This window comes from Mus musculus, chromosome 16 (assembly GCF_000001635.26).
Source record: "Mus musculus strain C57BL/6J chromosome 16, GRCm38.p6 C57BL/6J".
Lineage (NCBI taxonomy): Eukaryota > Metazoa > Chordata > Mammalia > Rodentia > Muridae > Mus > Mus musculus.
Window position 1 is genome coordinate 52,133,266 of NC_000082.6, and position 17,561 is coordinate 52,150,826.

A 17,561-nucleotide genomic window follows, 5' to 3' on the forward strand; every position below is an offset into this window, starting at 1 on the left:
GACCACGTCACCTTTGCTTCCTCCCACCCTCTTCCTATGTCTGCAGGGAACTGAAGCAGGTGCTGTGAAGTTGAGAAGGAAGTGGCAGCCTTGGGTGGTCCTCCTAGCTCCTCTTCTCTCCGGAGGCTTTTCCCTCCTCTTTCTCCTCTTCAGCTCACCAAAGGGAATTGATAGAAAGATAATATAAGTCATGCAGTGAATCCAGGGATCTTTTCCCCCTCTCCCTTCCCCAAAGCTGCAAGTTGGTTTCTTTTCACATTTGCCTTATTGCAGGAGAACCCTGGGCCATTGGGAGATAGTGTGTGTGGCAGGTGTAGAATAAGGAAGGGATATTTTAGAGAACCTGTTAGTTAAAGTGTGAGTTCAAGAAGTAGTAGAATAGAAAAATATCTGAGAGGAAGGAAGCCATCAGTGATACCAAGCCTTCAAGGAGTGTCTGACTAGATTGGTTGAGACCCCTCTTCTAGCATAACACAGTGCTTCTCTTAAATGCACCTCAGTACATTCTGTTATTTATTAACAGCCTCCCAGAATTTTGTGAGGAAAAGGGGTTTCCTTAAATCCCAGACAAGTGAGTTATAGAATAATTAAAGCATTATTTTTCTCTGAAGCATTTATTTCTTCTATTTTAAGCTGGGGGGGGGGGGATGACCTCCGACTGTGTGAATTTGTTGCCTTCACAACACTACTGACACCTCCTATCACATAAATATTTCTGCAATAAGAAGCTGCCCTCTGGCTTAATATCTCTGGGGATGGCCTAGCCTTCAGTTTCATCTTGTTTTTTGTTTTTAGTTGTATTTTGATCTGCTAATTGGTTCTCTTTAAACTTTCGGATTAGAAACAATACATAATTTCAAGAATGGATGCCGACATTAATGTAAGCAGCTCTGGTGTTTGTTTGTTATTCCCTCTAGATTTGTCCTCCATAGATGGTGGAGCAAAACAATAAAATGAAAACTGAAGTGTCTGGCTTGGCAGTCATTCCTCAGTTGCCTTTTTGACATGTGCTGATATTTTCCCAAGTATTGTTTTATGCAATTTCAGTCAAGCCCTAAGAAGAAAATTAAAAACATGATGTAGTTTTCAAGTGCAGGGCCAGTGTCTCTGCTGCTAGTGTTCTTGGGGCTCCTTTCTAACCCAATTAGTTGTGTCAGTGTAACGAGGAATTTCCCTAAAGAGTATTCTTGTTAAGTCAAAAAGACTAAATGGCTCTTTATTACTAAATTATTCTTTCTTGTTATTCTTATTGTAAGAGACAAGGTCCTTGCAGAGTTCTGCCTTATATGCCAGGAACATGAAAAAGTTTCAAAACAAATGAAAGCCCGAGCGAACTTGCCTCACGTAATCAAGACCGGGTGCCTGTTTCAGCAGCTTGAAGTTGGGGACATGAGACACCTCCTCTCTTTTTTTTTTCTTACATAGAAGATTTGAGTGACGCGTCTGGCAGAACAGATGGAGCAAGCTGCCAGTGCTCTGGGATAAATGTAGCTTCAGCCTTGGAAGTATTGCAGTATGATTCATCCACACCCCGCAGCAAAGTTGCCTGTTACTGGCTGCCTCTCGTCTCTTGCCGTGGTACCTGGAGAGACACCTAATTAGATTAAGAGAGATTGATGGCAAACACATGTTTTCGTGAAAAGCTTTCCTCTCACTGAGCTTCCTTTCAAACATTTCCCAGGTCCATTAACTGGGCTAGCATAAAGCAAGTGTGGGGTCTGGAGCCTGTTACCTCAGAAGGAGCCTCCCCTCTAAAGCAAGCCTGCCGAGGTGCAACCATAGCAACCTGATGACCGTGTATGTGATGCTGCCTGGATGACTGGGATCCAGGCCTGAGCAGCGCAGGAATGCTCCTTGGCCTTACATGGCTTGTGGTGATTGTGTAACGTTTTCCAGAACACTTAACTTTTGTAACGTGGCTTCCTGTTATATGGTTTCCTGTTATATGAGGCAGCAGTGGACAGAACAGATGGGAAAGATGAGGACTATAGAGAGATAATTTTAGGTAGGAGGGTCTAAGAGGGCCTCATTGAGGAAGAGTTGGTAGTCATCTGATTGGTTGGGATTTGAAAAATTCAAAGATCCTAAGGTAGGGGAGGGTTTTGTATTTGAGACTGGTAGAAAGGCCATTGGGGCTACACCAAGAAAAGCCAAGTAACAGTGCTGCCAACATGTAGAAAAACAGCCAAGGATCCAACCTGAAGGCCAGTTGGTCAATCTTTCATTTCGTAGTGATCACAAATTCTCTATTGGCTGTCTACTTGGTTTTCCTTTTGCCCTCTCTGTTGTACTCCAAAGAAATATGTTTTCTATTTAAACATGTTTCTTTAAAACCAAAAAGCAATTGCCTATTTGTCATTGTTTACAAAGGTTGATCTAATACTTATATTTACTTAAAAATTATCAAAGAGCCTTTCTTTCCCTAAGCATGAGAAACAGTGTCATCGGCGTGTGTTCTCTGGGTAATTGCTTTCCATTTATTTATGTGTTTAGCCCTGGGGCTCTATTTTACGGAATTGGAACTTCTTGGCTGTGACTCACCCGGGATACATGGCATTTCTCACGTATGATGAAGTTAAAGCTCGGCTACAGAAATACAGCACCAAGCCTGGAAGGTAAGCACTAATCTGGACGATCTGCTTAAGGAGAAAACGCCCTGCTGTTCCCAGCTCTGAGAATTACCCATAGCCTCCAAAGGCAAGGTAGTAGGGAAAGCAGGAAGACTGACTGAGAGGGTGCATATTAATTGAGCCCTTAAGTTGACTTTTAACATTGTCAAAAGTCAGGAGCTTAATAAGTTTAAAGATTCTGTAATCCTCAGTTCTCTTTCTCAAATCTGTCTGGGATGTTTTCACAGTAGTTTTGTTGGGTACACAGTGTTCCTGCTCAAACTTACGTATGTATAATTGAACCCTTGAGTATTGTACTTAAGACAAAAGTAAGTAGTTTACTTATGTGTGCATTATTTTAGCACAGTGTTGAGTAGTTTCAGGTAGCAGCTCTGATTAAACAGAATATTCAGATAAGTACATAAAAGTATATGAATTTATGATTACATTCCAAACTACTCCCATGCCCTTGTCAGTTTGGCATGACCCACTTCTTTACATCTTCAAAGTGTTATGTTTTGCTTTTCAAGTTACTAACCCAAGTGACTATCAGAGGGCTTGGTTTCTAGTCAGTTCTGCTGGCATCGTCCAAGAAATCATTCCTCACGGGCAAATAAGAGACTGGAAAAATCTATCTTTCTCAGCTCAGAGGATGTTCACACATGTGTCACCTAAATATGTGTTAGGCACACAATCAATGACATCTAAGAAATAGTCAATAATACCTAAGCATAGTCCTGGGGACAATATCAGTGACATCAGAGATACTCCCTGGAAGACTTTACGTTTTAGAGTTGGTCACTGTACCATTAGACTGTTCCATTTCTATGAGAAAATGTTTTCTTTTTTTAAGTCTATATTTCTGCTAGTCATCTTTATTTGACTTAGAATAATTAAGCTTGGCCTTTGACACAGTTTTCTCAAGTCAAAGCCAAGAGTTTTAATTCCTTCTCTGATAATGAAAATGCTCATGTTCCTAAAGATTTAATATGACATATTTAAAGAAGCTAGTGGTATGAAAAAAAGTCAGAGTCCAATTGACGCCCTCTCTGTAAAACCTACAGACATGACTCTGCTGACCCAGAGCAGTGGTCAGTTAACTTTCGTATTTTCCAAAGTTTAGATGAATCATTTTGCTTCATTCAAAGTTCATTCAATGAAACCAATACTAGAAAGCAAATTATAGTACGTGCAGTGTGCTTTTACTATTTAAAATACATAGAAAACCTCCTTATGAACAGATATTCACTCGCTTTGTAAAATATCCATCTAAGCAGCCCTTTCTCGTCAAAAGTATTTGTCCTCTGGCCTCACATTTAAAAATAAAACATTTAATTCCATTCCAAGGACACTGTGGTTCCTTCAGTAGTGATTTATCTGTCATAAATAAATAAATAAATAAAATGAAATATGTAATATGATATATATCATACTATATATTATATATAAATAAATATAAGACTAATAAATCATTAGCTTTTTGCCCTAAAAGAATGTTTACTGAGCATGCAGAAGGGCCTGCATTTGATATTCAGCACCCTTCCAAAGAAGTGGGAATCTAAGAAAATCATCTTTTCGTGCCTTTTAGTATTAAGGGTGGCTTTCAACCATGAGCTACGTTATGACACAGATCTATCAGATTATGTTAATCACACCAGTTTGCAGAACAAGGTACAACAGCTGAAAGTAACTTTACTTCTTCCTAAGGGAGGTGAGACCCGCAGGGGTCAGCAGCCAATGACTTAAACAGTGTTGGGCAAATGGAATCGAGCAGAATGCTGAGAGAAATAAATCGCTCTTAAGTGTCATCTGTGGCCCTCACAATGTGTTACTAATGGCACACTTTGTAGGGAGGGCTTGAACTCCTCAGTAATGACTGGTTTTAGAAATGCCATCATGAAACAATGCAGGAATTTCACAAATATTCAAGATGCATAAATAGGCAATCACTTTAAAAAATAAATAAATAAATAAAATGTGTAATATGATACATATCATACTATATGTAATATATAAATATTAAGTGGTGAATTTTTGAATTTTCTTTTAGCATCACATTCAACGTGTTTTCTAAAATACATAGGCCCCACCATCTCTGAGATTTCTACATTTTGTTCTTTATTTGAAAGTATTATGTGCACTTTTTAGTAAGTTTTTCTAATTGGGAAGAATGATTTACTGAGTGTTAGGTATGAACACAGTGTGATGCAGGTCTCCCTAGAGGTCAGAGAGGGGATCACATATCCTGGAACTGGAGTTGCACGGGATGTAAAACACCTTGGTGTGGTTGCTGAGAGCCAAGCCTAGGTCCTCTTCAAGAACAGCAAGTGTCCTTAACTGCTGGGCCATTTCTCCAGTTCATTCCTTAATGTAACAAGTGATCTTCCAAATTATAATTAGACACTCTATATTATCTGAGAACAATTTTCATTATGTAGCATTTGTCTGATTTGAGTGGAAATATTTTCCTGTTTCTGATTAATAGTATTAGTAATTTATATGTAAATACTTTATCATTAGGGTCACTTAGGGGCATCAGTTTATACTAATTTGAAAATCCCCTTCTGAGAACTCTTTGAACAAACTCCCTTTTTGTTCAAAGCCTGATTTTCTTGTTAACTGACATGTAATTGTACCCTTCACCATATGAGGTTATTAAATGTAGCAACAAACCATCCTGTATGATAAACTATAGCAGCATGTGAAGTTTTTTTTAGTGCACTCTATTTATCAATAACTAAAACATGAGAAACTTTTCTTGCTTTTCCCCCTGATGTATGCATTCATATAACAACTTAAATATAGCCAGTAGGTCTTAAGATGACTTTTGGTCTGATTGACGGACAGATTGTATAGTCCAGATCCCAATATCTTGATGGCAAGATTGAGTGGCATTCAATCCTACAAAGTGGGATAATGTACTGAAATAAATAAATGATGATGGATTTAAATCAACGCCAGTATCTCCCTTTATTGGAAATTAATTTAAGAGATTTATCACTCATTTGAATGACCGGTGTTTGAATTATGTTCGCTGCCTTTGGAAAATATTTGAATGGCAGGTTGTGTAGAAGCTATGAATGTATCACATGTGCTTTGTAATTGATATAGTTCAGCTCCTTTGAAATTTGTTTAAAGATGAATCACTGAAAGGCTTGCAAGAAAACATTAAACAAGTCTATGACCAAATTTTAATGCCTAAATGGTAAAGTAATATATTGAATTCCTGTTTCAGTTTCCATGGTGGATAAATTAATTATTTAGCTATTTGCTTCATTTTATCCTTCTCCAAAGATGATTTATGTCACAGCTCTATCACAGCAGCCACATCCCCACACATCTCTTTGAGGGCGGTAATAAATCTCTTGGTAGTTTCCAGCCTCATTTATTTTAAATAGAACTCTGGAGATACTTAAATGAACAAGAATTATTATCAGTGTTTCTTACACAGATTGATAACACTAAGGTACAGTAGTGTTAGATTGTGGAAAAGGATTGAAATTTCTATCAGGAATTCTAAATGATGCTGCTCAAGAAGACAAAATATTAACAAACTGTTTACTGGTTGGCATGCCTCCTTGAGTTTGAACGAACATCTTTTTACCATGTTTCGTAGTTACATTTTCCGGTTAAGCTGCACTCGGCTGGGACAATGGGCCATTGGCTATGTGACTGGGGACGGCAATATCCTACAGACCATACCTCATAACAAGCCCCTGTTCCAAGCCCTGATTGATGGTAGCAGGGAAGGCTTGTAAGTATGAGCAATTCTTTCAACTTGCAAATTTCATAACTAGAAACTGTCTGGGCATAGAGCATACCATGGGCATAGAGCAGGCGAGTAAGGCTAATGATCTCATAGTTTGCGGTTTACCTTAAGACGAACCAATAGCAATAGTGGTGCCTTCAGTGTGTTGCTCATGCCTAAGCTGCAATTTTATGACCATAATTACATAGAGCAGACACATCCCAGCATCAGAAAGCATTACTAAAACATAAAGGCACTCTTAAAATATGTGTATAAACTATTACTACTTCAGAGTACTTCATTTCTGTTATTTTGTGTAAAGCTAAATTGAGGCTGCCTTTTGTGTGGAGTACTAGATTTTTTTCCTTCCTAAGTCAAAGAAACTCTTTGCTCTGTTTGTTACTGTGTGAGAATATTCTGTCCTATAACTCCAATTTTCTCCTTGTCTAGCAGAATTTTCTAATATTGATTACTATGCTGTTTGTAGACACTTCATTTAAAGAAGGTTTTTCTTTTGTCATCAACATTTTGCAGACTTTTTCGTTAAAATAGTCATTACTGTGCACTTTTAAACTTTTATTAAGCTCTACAATATAAAAAATTTTCAAAAGGAGTAACTGTGAGTTCTAGTCACTTTTATTGAACTAGTTATACCAGCAATAACATTATGGTCATGTTTTACTAAAAATGACATTTAATGACAATAACCTTGACTTTCAGTATACTTATGAACGAAAATCCCTTATTGTAGCTTTAGCTCAAGTTAGATTCTTAGTAGAAAACCTTGATCCGCAAACCTGTCTGTGTGGCTTTATTGAAGTCAGTGAATTGTGGAATTGTCATACTTTCCAGTTTTTCTGACATGCATGTGCACATATTACAAGGTGCATATTTGGGCATTGTGCATATGTGTGCCTATCGGCAGGAGTGGACAGAGTAGGAGAGAAAGACAGGGATGTTGGGAAAGGACACCATGGGAGAGCTTCATTATTCAGGCCATAGCTATGGCCTAATCTGTTTTCTCTCCTTGGAATTTTCAACATGTAATAAGTATGATGCAGTTTGATGCTTCCAAGAAAGTATATAACAATCTGCAAGTAGAGCTTGATTTAAACAGTTTTAGGATAGGCTATAACTCACTACTAAATTAACTTTCTAACTTTATGAGGACTATATTACTAATTGATTTTAATTGAAAATATTATATAGTGGATTAGTTTATATTATACTTTTCCTATGATTGAAAAAAGAAGTGCAAGAGTATGGTGTTGATTTATGGGAAAAGGACAAATGAAAATGTGAGTTTAAATATAGAGTACTCTGATTAAACTGAACACACTGAAGCCTCATACATTAAAATAATATGGTCTCTGTTTAAATTCAGTTATCTTTATCCTGATGGGCGGAGCTATAACCCTGATTTAACCGGATTATGTGAACCTACACCTCACGATCATATAAAAGTTACACAGGTAAGGAGAATTTTTGGAAAGATAATAATACATATCTATACCACCCCAGAAATAAATGTAAACTTCTACCTACATTGTGTTCAAAAGCATGCCCCAGTGTTTAACATGATAACATCAGGAATTCTGAGAATACGAATAAATTTTATGATTTCTTTTAGATACATTTTTTTGTTGTTAGTGATAATGCTTGTAATCTAATATATATATATATATATATATATATATATATACACACATATATACACGTACAGAGAGAGAGAGAAACACATTTTAAGTATGTTCATACATTGATAAACAGTAAAGGTCAAAGGTGGTAGAAAATTTTTTATTGGTTTTAGTGTCCACAGTCTTGATATGCTGCAGTATGAGAGGGTACCAGTATTCATGGAAGGCTTTTCATAGATGACTGCCATTCCTATCAATGTATAGCAGTTTTATAATGTATATTCTAATATGTATAAAGGGATACTAATGAGAGATCACTCCTCTTTCTGAATCCACTTTGTAAATTGAAACTGGCTGGGCATGACTTCAGAAGACAAACACCTTCCTGGCATGCCTGAGCTCTTTAGTTTGAACTCCAGTGTTACAAAATAAAATAAATCAGTTAAAGTGTACATAAATCTTCCAGAATATTGCGCTCCCTAGAGTTTCACATAAAATAGCCTTACTCCTGAGAATGCAGTAAATTCCCTGCTCGTGACTTGAGCATGCTCTAATTGCAGACCGACTCGGGCAGATCTCATTGCTAGAGCAGGATGCTCAGGCGTTCATTCATAAGTTGGCATGGGTTATTTGGTAATAATTCTTTTCCACTTTCTTTCATTTCCTTGTCCTTATTTAGTTTACTAAATATCTGGCAAATATCATAGTGGACGAGATTTTTATGTATCCATGCATGCATTCATGTATGTGTGTATATGTATGCACAACTAGAACATTACAAAGTTTTAGTAATCACACGATAAGAATGCCATTTATGTATTCTATTTCAGTATCTGTTCACTGAGGTTCAGTGTGCCAAACATTCTACACTCGACTCAGCCAGTGTTTAGTTACTCAGATGCTTACTGTTCACATCCTTCAGAGTTAGAAACTTACTCTCGAATTTGAGAGCAGTACCTGAAACCTCATGGTGAGCGAACGCTGCGCTCGCACTCGTGGACTACAGTAAGTCAGGCAGCAAGCACGCATGAGGAACGAACGTTGCTTATCCTTCGTCCTCAGATTCCTAAAGATGCCTAAGAAATAAAATGTAACATCCAGATGACACTTACTCAGTTTGTCAGTGTAGACAAAAAAGAAAAGAAAACAAGAAAAAAAGAAAAGACCGAGTCATTTATATTGTCATCTTAAAACTGTACGTACTGCCTGTTGCTGGTAAAGCAAGTTCTTTCTTAAAGCAATAGCATAAAATAAATTAAATAACCGAGAGCGCTAAGAAAGAAAAGCTTACATATAAACTGATGCCAGGAGTTCGGACGTTGTAAAAATTGATTTTTTTAGACCAAATTGTGAATATCAATTTAAAATGTGTCCTTAAATGGTAGCAGAATTCTGACAAGTTCAAGTGTGGGATATTTACCATAAGTCATTGTATTTTAGGGAATTCCATATGACGACTTCATGCTAGTAAACCATTAACCGCCGGCCCTTCTTCCCTGTGTTCCAGGAGCAGTATGAACTGTATTGTGAAATGGGCTCCACTTTTCAGCTCTGCAAGATCTGTGCAGAGAATGACAAAGATGTCAAGATTGAGCCTTGCGGGCATCTGATGTGCACTTCGTGCCTTACCGCGTGGCAGGTACTGCCTTGTTGTCTGTCCCGTTCACACTTCCCCTCTCAGCCTTCCACATCTTACTGACTCAGGAAGTAATACTCAGAACTGTTTTATCTAAAATAGTAACTTACATTAAAAAAAAAACTTACTATGTTGAATGCGTAAAATTGATAGCTTTGCTGCGTTTTATATTGTGTTTCTTACATGCGTGTAACTTAAGTTCCTGTTGATTATAAGTGGTTCTGCATCCGTCTTGCCGTTAGTGTCATGATGACGCCAAGAGAGAGTATTTACCAGGTGAGCGCTTCCAGTCAGCTCACGTCGTGCTCCTGGGAAGATTCTGAAGTTCGGTGGACCACAGCAGATACAGCTTACGCTGCTGCCGTCCATCACATTTCTCTTCTCCTGAGCCATGGGTCATGTCTCACACGTGTTTATGGTTGCTTTCATGAAACCAAAACAGGGGAATCAGAGAAACATGACTTTGAAGCAGTTTGTACCCAAACAGGCAATTTCCAGTTTTGAAAAACGTAATCAAAGACTATCTTCCTTCCTGCCCGTGGGTAGTCAGTCACTAAATACAAAATGAGTCAGTGGTTTAGAATAAGGCCGTGGAAAAGCTGTTTTCCCACCGATGACTTTTTGTTGTGGTTTAACTGTTGCAACAGTTGGGGATTTAAAATGGTTATTTTTGACACAATTCCAGTTTTAGCTAACTATTTTGATCACGCCATCTTGCAATTTGCTCTTTAACGGAGCCCTGTTAAAACTAGGAGTATGTTGCTGTAATTTGGCAATCAAAACACTTAATTTTTAAACCTCAGCCCTCTCATTCTTTGGCCATCATTTTCTAACCCTGAATTCCGATGTAAGGGGAAATAGAGCAGTAGGGGAGCGAGGAGTATGAAAAGAGCTGTGTCAAAGGTCATGGTACCTGTGCAACTTGTGGATTGGTGAAAAGATGTAATAACTATCACAATTTCAATCCCTATGTGAAGAGAGCTTAAAAGGTGGTGTTGAGGAGACAGTGAAGTCTAGCTGATGGGATACTTCTAGCTGATTCACACACTTCTCTGTGCACTCACAGGCATCGTTATCACCCCAGTCAACCTGCTCAGCATCTCCATGGCTGTCCTCTCCGACATGCTTTTAGTATATATGTTTCCTTAAGTTTTTTTTTTTTTTTTTTTTTTTTTTTTTTTTTTTTTTTTGCAATCTATTCATTTTGAAGATGAATCTGCACCTTAGAGGTAGGAAGAAAGGGACTCGGTGTGACATCAGGAAGAGTTGTTCTCAGCCAATGGGTACCCACCTTGCTAGGTCTGTTAACAGCCATCATTCTGTAAACTTAGCAAGGGGTTTCTTGAAACTGACTTGCGATAAATTTTGATTTGCTGCCAAAAGTCAGATTCTTCTGCACCTTAGGACATTTCAGATGAAACTGTACAAAGTGCGGTTGACCTTTCACCTCCTCTGACTGCCTGTGTAGGGGTATTTAGGTCTGCTTCACCTGACACGCATGCAGGATGCCAGGATGAGTGCTGAACTGAGAAGAAGTCAAGTTGTATCGCTTTGGTCTAGTAATGCCGTTCTTAGGCATTCCTGAGAGGGGAAGAAAGCTTCTTTTTTTGCTTTTGTTTATTTGTTTGTTTGTTTTTATTGTTTTTTTTAAAGGAATGCATAAATTTAGGATAGTGCACACCCGGGGGCCTCAAATCTGCAATACGGCCATGTTATGCATTCTGGGAATTGACATGTTTGATCTAGTGCTGTGCTTACTATTGGGAAGGTAGATGGTTTAACATGGTGCTATTTGCTTGACTGGGATGAAAGCTATTGTTTAATACACTCTGCATATGTAGCTTACCTTGTAGCCTAAGGTGGGTCTTTTAACTGTATGCTTGAGTGTAAAACAAGAAAAAGTGTGGTAATTCTGTATACTCTTTGAAGGACTGCTTATCATCTTTTTTCAGCTTTCTGTAAAGCTTTGTTTCAGTCTGCTGCATAAAAGGGCATGGCATTCATTCCAGCTTCTTCCTCCTGTGTTGTTGATGCTCTGCCCCTTACGTTACCACAGCTTTGCCTATAGTTCCTCTTTCTAGCTGATAATCAGTTCCCGGATGCCTTGCATACATTTTCATAGTAATGTTAGAGACCTTACATGTAGATATGTCCAGTAGTGTTCATAAATTATTAGCCCTTACTGTTTCCCCTTTTAATACTTAACTCCCTCTCAGTTTCACTGTTTGAAATTGGGGAAGTGCGTGCACGATCAAGCACTGGAAACAGGAGGAAATCAGTAGACGTTATTTGAAAAAGTGCTAGTAAATTAATAACTTATTAAGTAAAATTTTAAAAAGTAACTATTTCAAATGTGTTCATGAAATTGAAATATGTCTCCCGTTAAATTACACTTACACCACTAGTGAGTACTGTTATCTTAAACAGATGGTCAGCTTTTGCATATAGACAAAGAAAAAATGGCAAAATTTTGATATCTCCTCACAAAAATAGTATTTTAATAAATGTTCTGGTTCAGTCTGTACAATTCCATAAGCTTCTTCCTGGTTACATTGTAAACATGTCTATGTATACCCATTTGCAGTCTAGAGTATGGATTTCTGATACAGGGATCGCTTTGCATATTCATGTCCGTGCATGTAGGCGGTTACCCAATGCTGATTTTCAGGTCAGATGCTATGAAGGAAAGTGGAGGGGGTGGGGGGGGGGCATGAGATTCTTCTAACTGGACAGTGCTGTAATCATCGATGGAAAACCTCATGGAGTGCTTGTTTTAGACTGTTAGTTCTTCATGAGAAGGCATTACCTTTCAGAGACCTTGGCGTCCTCTCTCCCTGACAATGTGCCTGAAAACTTGTAGCCACAGGTACATGTGTTCTGTGCTGTAGACATTGTACCCTGTTATTTACCTCTGCTGCTCGCTTAACCTCTGGCACAGATGGCCACAAGACCTGGCTTCTACTTACTGTGTTCTCTCAAGGAATATTTGCAGTGACGTCTGATGCACATTTTCCTCATTTTTAAGTAACTTGTCATTTGGACATGGCTTGAAATTCCTAAAGTGGCAGTCTGGAATCACTGCATCTCAGTGGGGTATCACTAGTGAAAACTCGATAATCAGTAAAGGTGTCTACTACGGGGTAAGGGGCATTCCTACATCCACATACAGGTATCACTCAATATGCCCTGCTGACTAGGTTATCAGTGTTCAAAGCCTTCCAGTTAGTGCATGAGCAGCAATATTGTGTGATCTTTTAGACATGTTATTAAAAAAGTTTCCTTTATTAAGAGCAAGTGTTACAAATTTAATTCAATTAAAACATAGTGAAAAAACGTTCAGTAACAAGCCCCTGTTGGGAGTGTCAGTTTGAGGCTCACTGGATTTAACTGATGGTGTGTGCCTGAGCAGAGCACATCTATAGAACATTTCTTTCCTTCTGTAATATATTGTCAAACCTTGAATCTAAACTTACAGATTTACTGGAAGATTTCTGAGTTTCGGAGCTCTGGGCTGAAAGAAAGGCAGGTTGTAACAGATGTCTCTGTGTTTTTACTTTGCCCGTGTTCCAAAATGATACAGTACAGGGTCTTTTTTTTTTTTTTTCCTTTTTTCTTTAAAGCTGTTAGTTTTACTTCACGGGATTTTCCACTGTTACAGCCTTATAAAAAGTTAAGCTTTTAAGGTCAATCATGCACAGCACAAATCTATCGTTGAACAACACCCTTTGATAGGAACAAACCTGGGCACGTCAACATTTGCTTCCCGAGAAGTCAAGCCTGTTGCTTTGACTTTTATTTTAAGGAGGATCTCTTGAGCAGCTCGTGTCTCTATAGCAATCTCTGAGCAGAAAGGAAGTTCAGACGTAGTTTCTACTTTAAACTCACTGCTAGAAGTTTTATAGATGGGATTACTACCAGTAATTACCTGAAACGAGTATCTGCTTCTCCTGCAGCTTTAATTAGGGACATGAAACCGTTTCCTCTACCTTTACAGTTCTTTGGTTAGGTGTGCTGATATGAAAATGCTTTTAGGGAAATGCATGCCTCCCAAGGAGTTAGGATGTATCTGTCAGCATCCAACAGGGAACACTGAACCTGGACTACAAATTATAATGTGTTCAAGAAAGTGCATTTTTAGCAAGTTGTTCTTCACTAAAATTGTCTTTCATTTGATGCCCTGTTTTAGTTTAACTCCAATTCATTGGGGACTTAAATTTGATGTAATTAACAGCAAACCTAACAAAGGCACAGTAGTGGTTGCTGTTACAGTCTGTCAGTGGGTGCTCCTTAATTGCTGTCATAATGGCCTATTAGTCATGCCTCCAAAGAGGTGTCAGATTTTTTTTTTCATTTTCTGAAACATCTGTGTTATTTAATAAATTGAATAACCACGGAAGAGTTTGCCCAGAATACCAAGTAAGTTAAATAATATGCTTTGTGGAGCATTTGAAGCTGAGTTTCTCTGGGTGCGGCTTCTCTGTTTCACTCTTGATCAGTAAAGCTCGCGGGCACCCCTCTCACTTTCACCTGTCACTAAGAGGCAGAGAAAACATCTCCATGCAGAGTCCCGAGAGCATCTTCTTCCTGTGTACACAGTCTGTAAAGCACTGCAGTAACCCAGCAGCGGCACTGCACACAGGGTAAGGTAAGGAGCTGCGTCTCTCTTGACAAAACAGAGGCAAACAAGCAGTTCTGCTAAACCACGTCTGCGCTTCCAGATGACGCAGGCAGCAAACTTTGAATGTCTCACATAAAAAAGGCCATCACTGTCAATGCCACGCAGCTATACTTTGAATTCTGCCAACAACCCTAGTTTTATGAAATGGAAACTTAACTTCTGTGGCTTTTCCCCTAGACTTTTCTTCAGACACGTTTGCAGGAAAGACTTTTCTGTGTCCAAAGTGTTGTAAGAAAACAGTGAGTGCATTCAAATATGAGTGTGGCGTTAATGCCGTACGATCAAATAGAGCACTGTGGAGAGGCAAAAATCTAGCTCACTGCGTATGTCTCAGTGAGAAACAGATATGATTCTGGCTTATTTTAAAAGCAACATTCGCATGTCTAACCTTCTAGAAACTTTTTAACGAAAACTAAAACAATATTTGCTTTTAAGACCGTTTCAAACGTACATTTCTCTCTTTGCCTTCTACTGTCTCTTTTCTGGGTTAGTGTGATAGAACAGACTGGAGCGTCTCTTTCTCAGAGGGGGACTGAAGGAGTTGGGAGTCTTGGTGAGCTAGTGCAATGGAGCAGGCGTGAGGAGTACCCAGGCCTGAGAGGAGGGCGGGTTGACGGTGAGGTGTAAATCAGAGAAGCCTTTGAAGAGGCTGGCCTCTCCCTACACCTTGCTGAGGCACCGACCCTCTTATTTGTGCCCAGTCTAGCAGGCCTCAGATTCCTGGCCAGTCTCCTGTCTCCACCTCCCATTTTGTCCACAGGAGTGGTGGGATTGCAGACAGGTGCCACTTATCTGCATCCAACTGTCTGTTCCAGTCTGCGGGCTTGAAGGAAAGGGCCTGTACCTGTGGAACCACCTCACCCACTGCAGCAAAAATAAACTCCCGGAGAACAAGTCTAAGTTAGCCTAAGTCTGCTAACTAACTCAGTAGACGGATTCTCACAGCACCACAGTGTATTTGAGAACTGAAATGGACAATTTGGGAACAGTATTAGTTGACACCAACACTCTACTGTGGGCTGTTCTTTTTGAAGACTTATTTTTATTTGATGTGTATGAATGTTGTGCCTGTGTGTTGTCTGTGTGTCACAGCTGTATCTGTGGAAACCAGAGAATGGCATTGGGTCCCATAGAACTAGAGTTACAGGTAATGTGAACCACCATGTGGGTGCTAAGAACTGAACCCTGGTTTTCTGCAAGAGCAATAAATGTTCTTAACCTCAGAGCCATCACTGCTGCCTAAGCCATCTAAGCGAGTTGCTGTTAGTCACAGCGCTTCACTAATAATTCAGAAAGCAAATAAATTACATGTGTAACGCTTATCTTAAGACGTTTAAGAGACAATGTGTCATGGTGTGTGTGTCTGTGTGTGTGTCTGTGTGTGTGCGAGAGAGAGAGAGAGAGAGAGAGAGAGCAAGCAAGCAAGCAAGCAATGTGGTGATTCTGGTAATAGTTTCAACTTGCAGTGTTCATTTGCGTGCTTAAAGACTGTTTATAGTAAAGCAGATTTGTTTTCTTCATTATTTTTTCTGTATTTTCTATCATTGGATTGTTGTGGCCTAAAGTTATGTTTATGTATATTAATTTAAGGTGTTAATGGATGGTATATAAATCTAAATTACTATATGATGGATATATTATGTAGGTAATATTTAGGTAACTAGTTTTCACTGGTAACTTCTCTCACCTTAAATTTTGAAGTATTTCTACATTGGGGAAGTGAAAGCCACTGAGTCAATTAGAATAGAAGGAATCTTAAATACTTCCTCCTAACATTCACAAGTTGTGAACATCTTCAGGACTAAGTACAAAATTATTTATTGTTCTTTCTTCTCCGGTAACATATGTTCTTCGATCTTGACTTAAGTATATGTTGACAGGAACATTATTTTAATTATCGACGCCCCATCCTGATGAGTTATGTGTCTATTCTAGACATTCTTCATCTGTATTCAATCAACCATATGACAGAAACTAGGGCAGAGGAACCAAAGTCTCATTTGAAAATTTATGGCTATGCCTCATTTGCATACGACAGTAGTTAAATGAAAGCCAAAGAGTGATGGGTGAAGTCATACCAGAGGATACACTGCAGTCAGTGTGAGCCACTTGTCAATCAAATGGGTAGTCAGTGTAGCTGTTGACATTTAACATCCACGAGATGTACATATGTTAGATCTAAGAAAAGGGATCACAACAACAGCCATGTAAACAGGTTGGAGAAAGACCTTAAGTCCTGGTTTATAACAGCCATGCCCGGGCTTTCTTGTGTTATCTGGGTGCTGTTGCCTATCACCTTCTTCCTCCTCTCTCCACGGAAAAGTCATTCAATCTTAGGAGGAAAGTGGTAGCGTAAATTCAAACAATCCTTGACCAATGCTGCAGGATGATAGTTCTGGAAGTGAGAGCATGATAAAGAGTATTACAGCTTCTAGTCGCTGTACTAACAAATGTACAGCTTTATGATTGAATTTGAATAAAGTATTTCTAGTTGCAGTAGTTGCACTTAGATTGTTAAGTGACTTGTGGCTAGGTATCCATACTAAAATATGTGTATATGAATTTATACAGTGTACTTCAAAATAATAGACAGGTGAAAGACATGAAGGCATAGAGGAAACAGACTAGGCATGAACTGATCATTATTCAAGGTGGGCATTGAATACATGTATTCATTATGCTCTATATCTTAAGATAAGCGTTACACATGTAATTTATTTGCTTTCTGAATTATTAGTGAAGCGCTGTGACTAACAGCAACTCGCTTAGATGGCTTAGGCAGCAGTGATGGCTCTGAGGTTAATTTGATACAACAGTGTTTAAAGTGTATTAGGAATGAGATGTCCACATAGGGCCCAGAATTCTACTTTCCATTCATTTGTCACACATTCTTGTTACAGAGAACGTGAGTTCCTTTTCAGCTTACACATGAAGAGCTCCCTTTTTTGAATGACTCGATATAATGTAGATCTATACAGAAACACCAGTACATACACACAGTACGAACTTTAATCATTACAGTAGCGAGATTTCATCCAGATGATAATGCGTATTAAATTGGTCCTGTAACTTTAAGGTTCTTTTTGTAAAATTGAACTAGGAAGGTTTAGAGTTCTTTAAAGTTTCTTAGTGTTAAAAGGTCAAATTAAGGAGATTACCCAAAATGGAAGAATTCAATCTTGTTTCTTTTAATCTTATGTGAAATTATGAATCACAATATTTTTATGGCCATCAGCTCTGAACATGATTGCTA

The 17,561-nt window shown here is 38.6% G+C and overlaps 1 protein-coding gene across 7 annotated transcripts in view; it reads left to right on the forward strand.

Moving 5' to 3' along the window:
* Cblb (Casitas B-lineage lymphoma b) overlaps nt 1-17,561 on the forward strand; it is a 176,818-nt gene that overhangs the window by 102,036 nt on the left and 57,221 nt on the right. For all 7 annotated transcript variants that reach the window (XM_006521949.1, XM_006521948.1, XM_006521951.1 and 4 more), the window contains 4 exons: nt 2,494-2,615; nt 6,226-6,363; nt 7,742-7,829; nt 9,502-9,633. In XM_006521949.1, the coding sequence (XP_006522012.1) occupies nt 2,494-2,615; nt 6,226-6,363; nt 7,742-7,829; nt 9,502-9,633 (480 nt within the window). The remainder of the gene's footprint in view (nt 1-2,493; nt 2,616-6,225; nt 6,364-7,741; nt 7,830-9,501; nt 9,634-17,561) is intronic.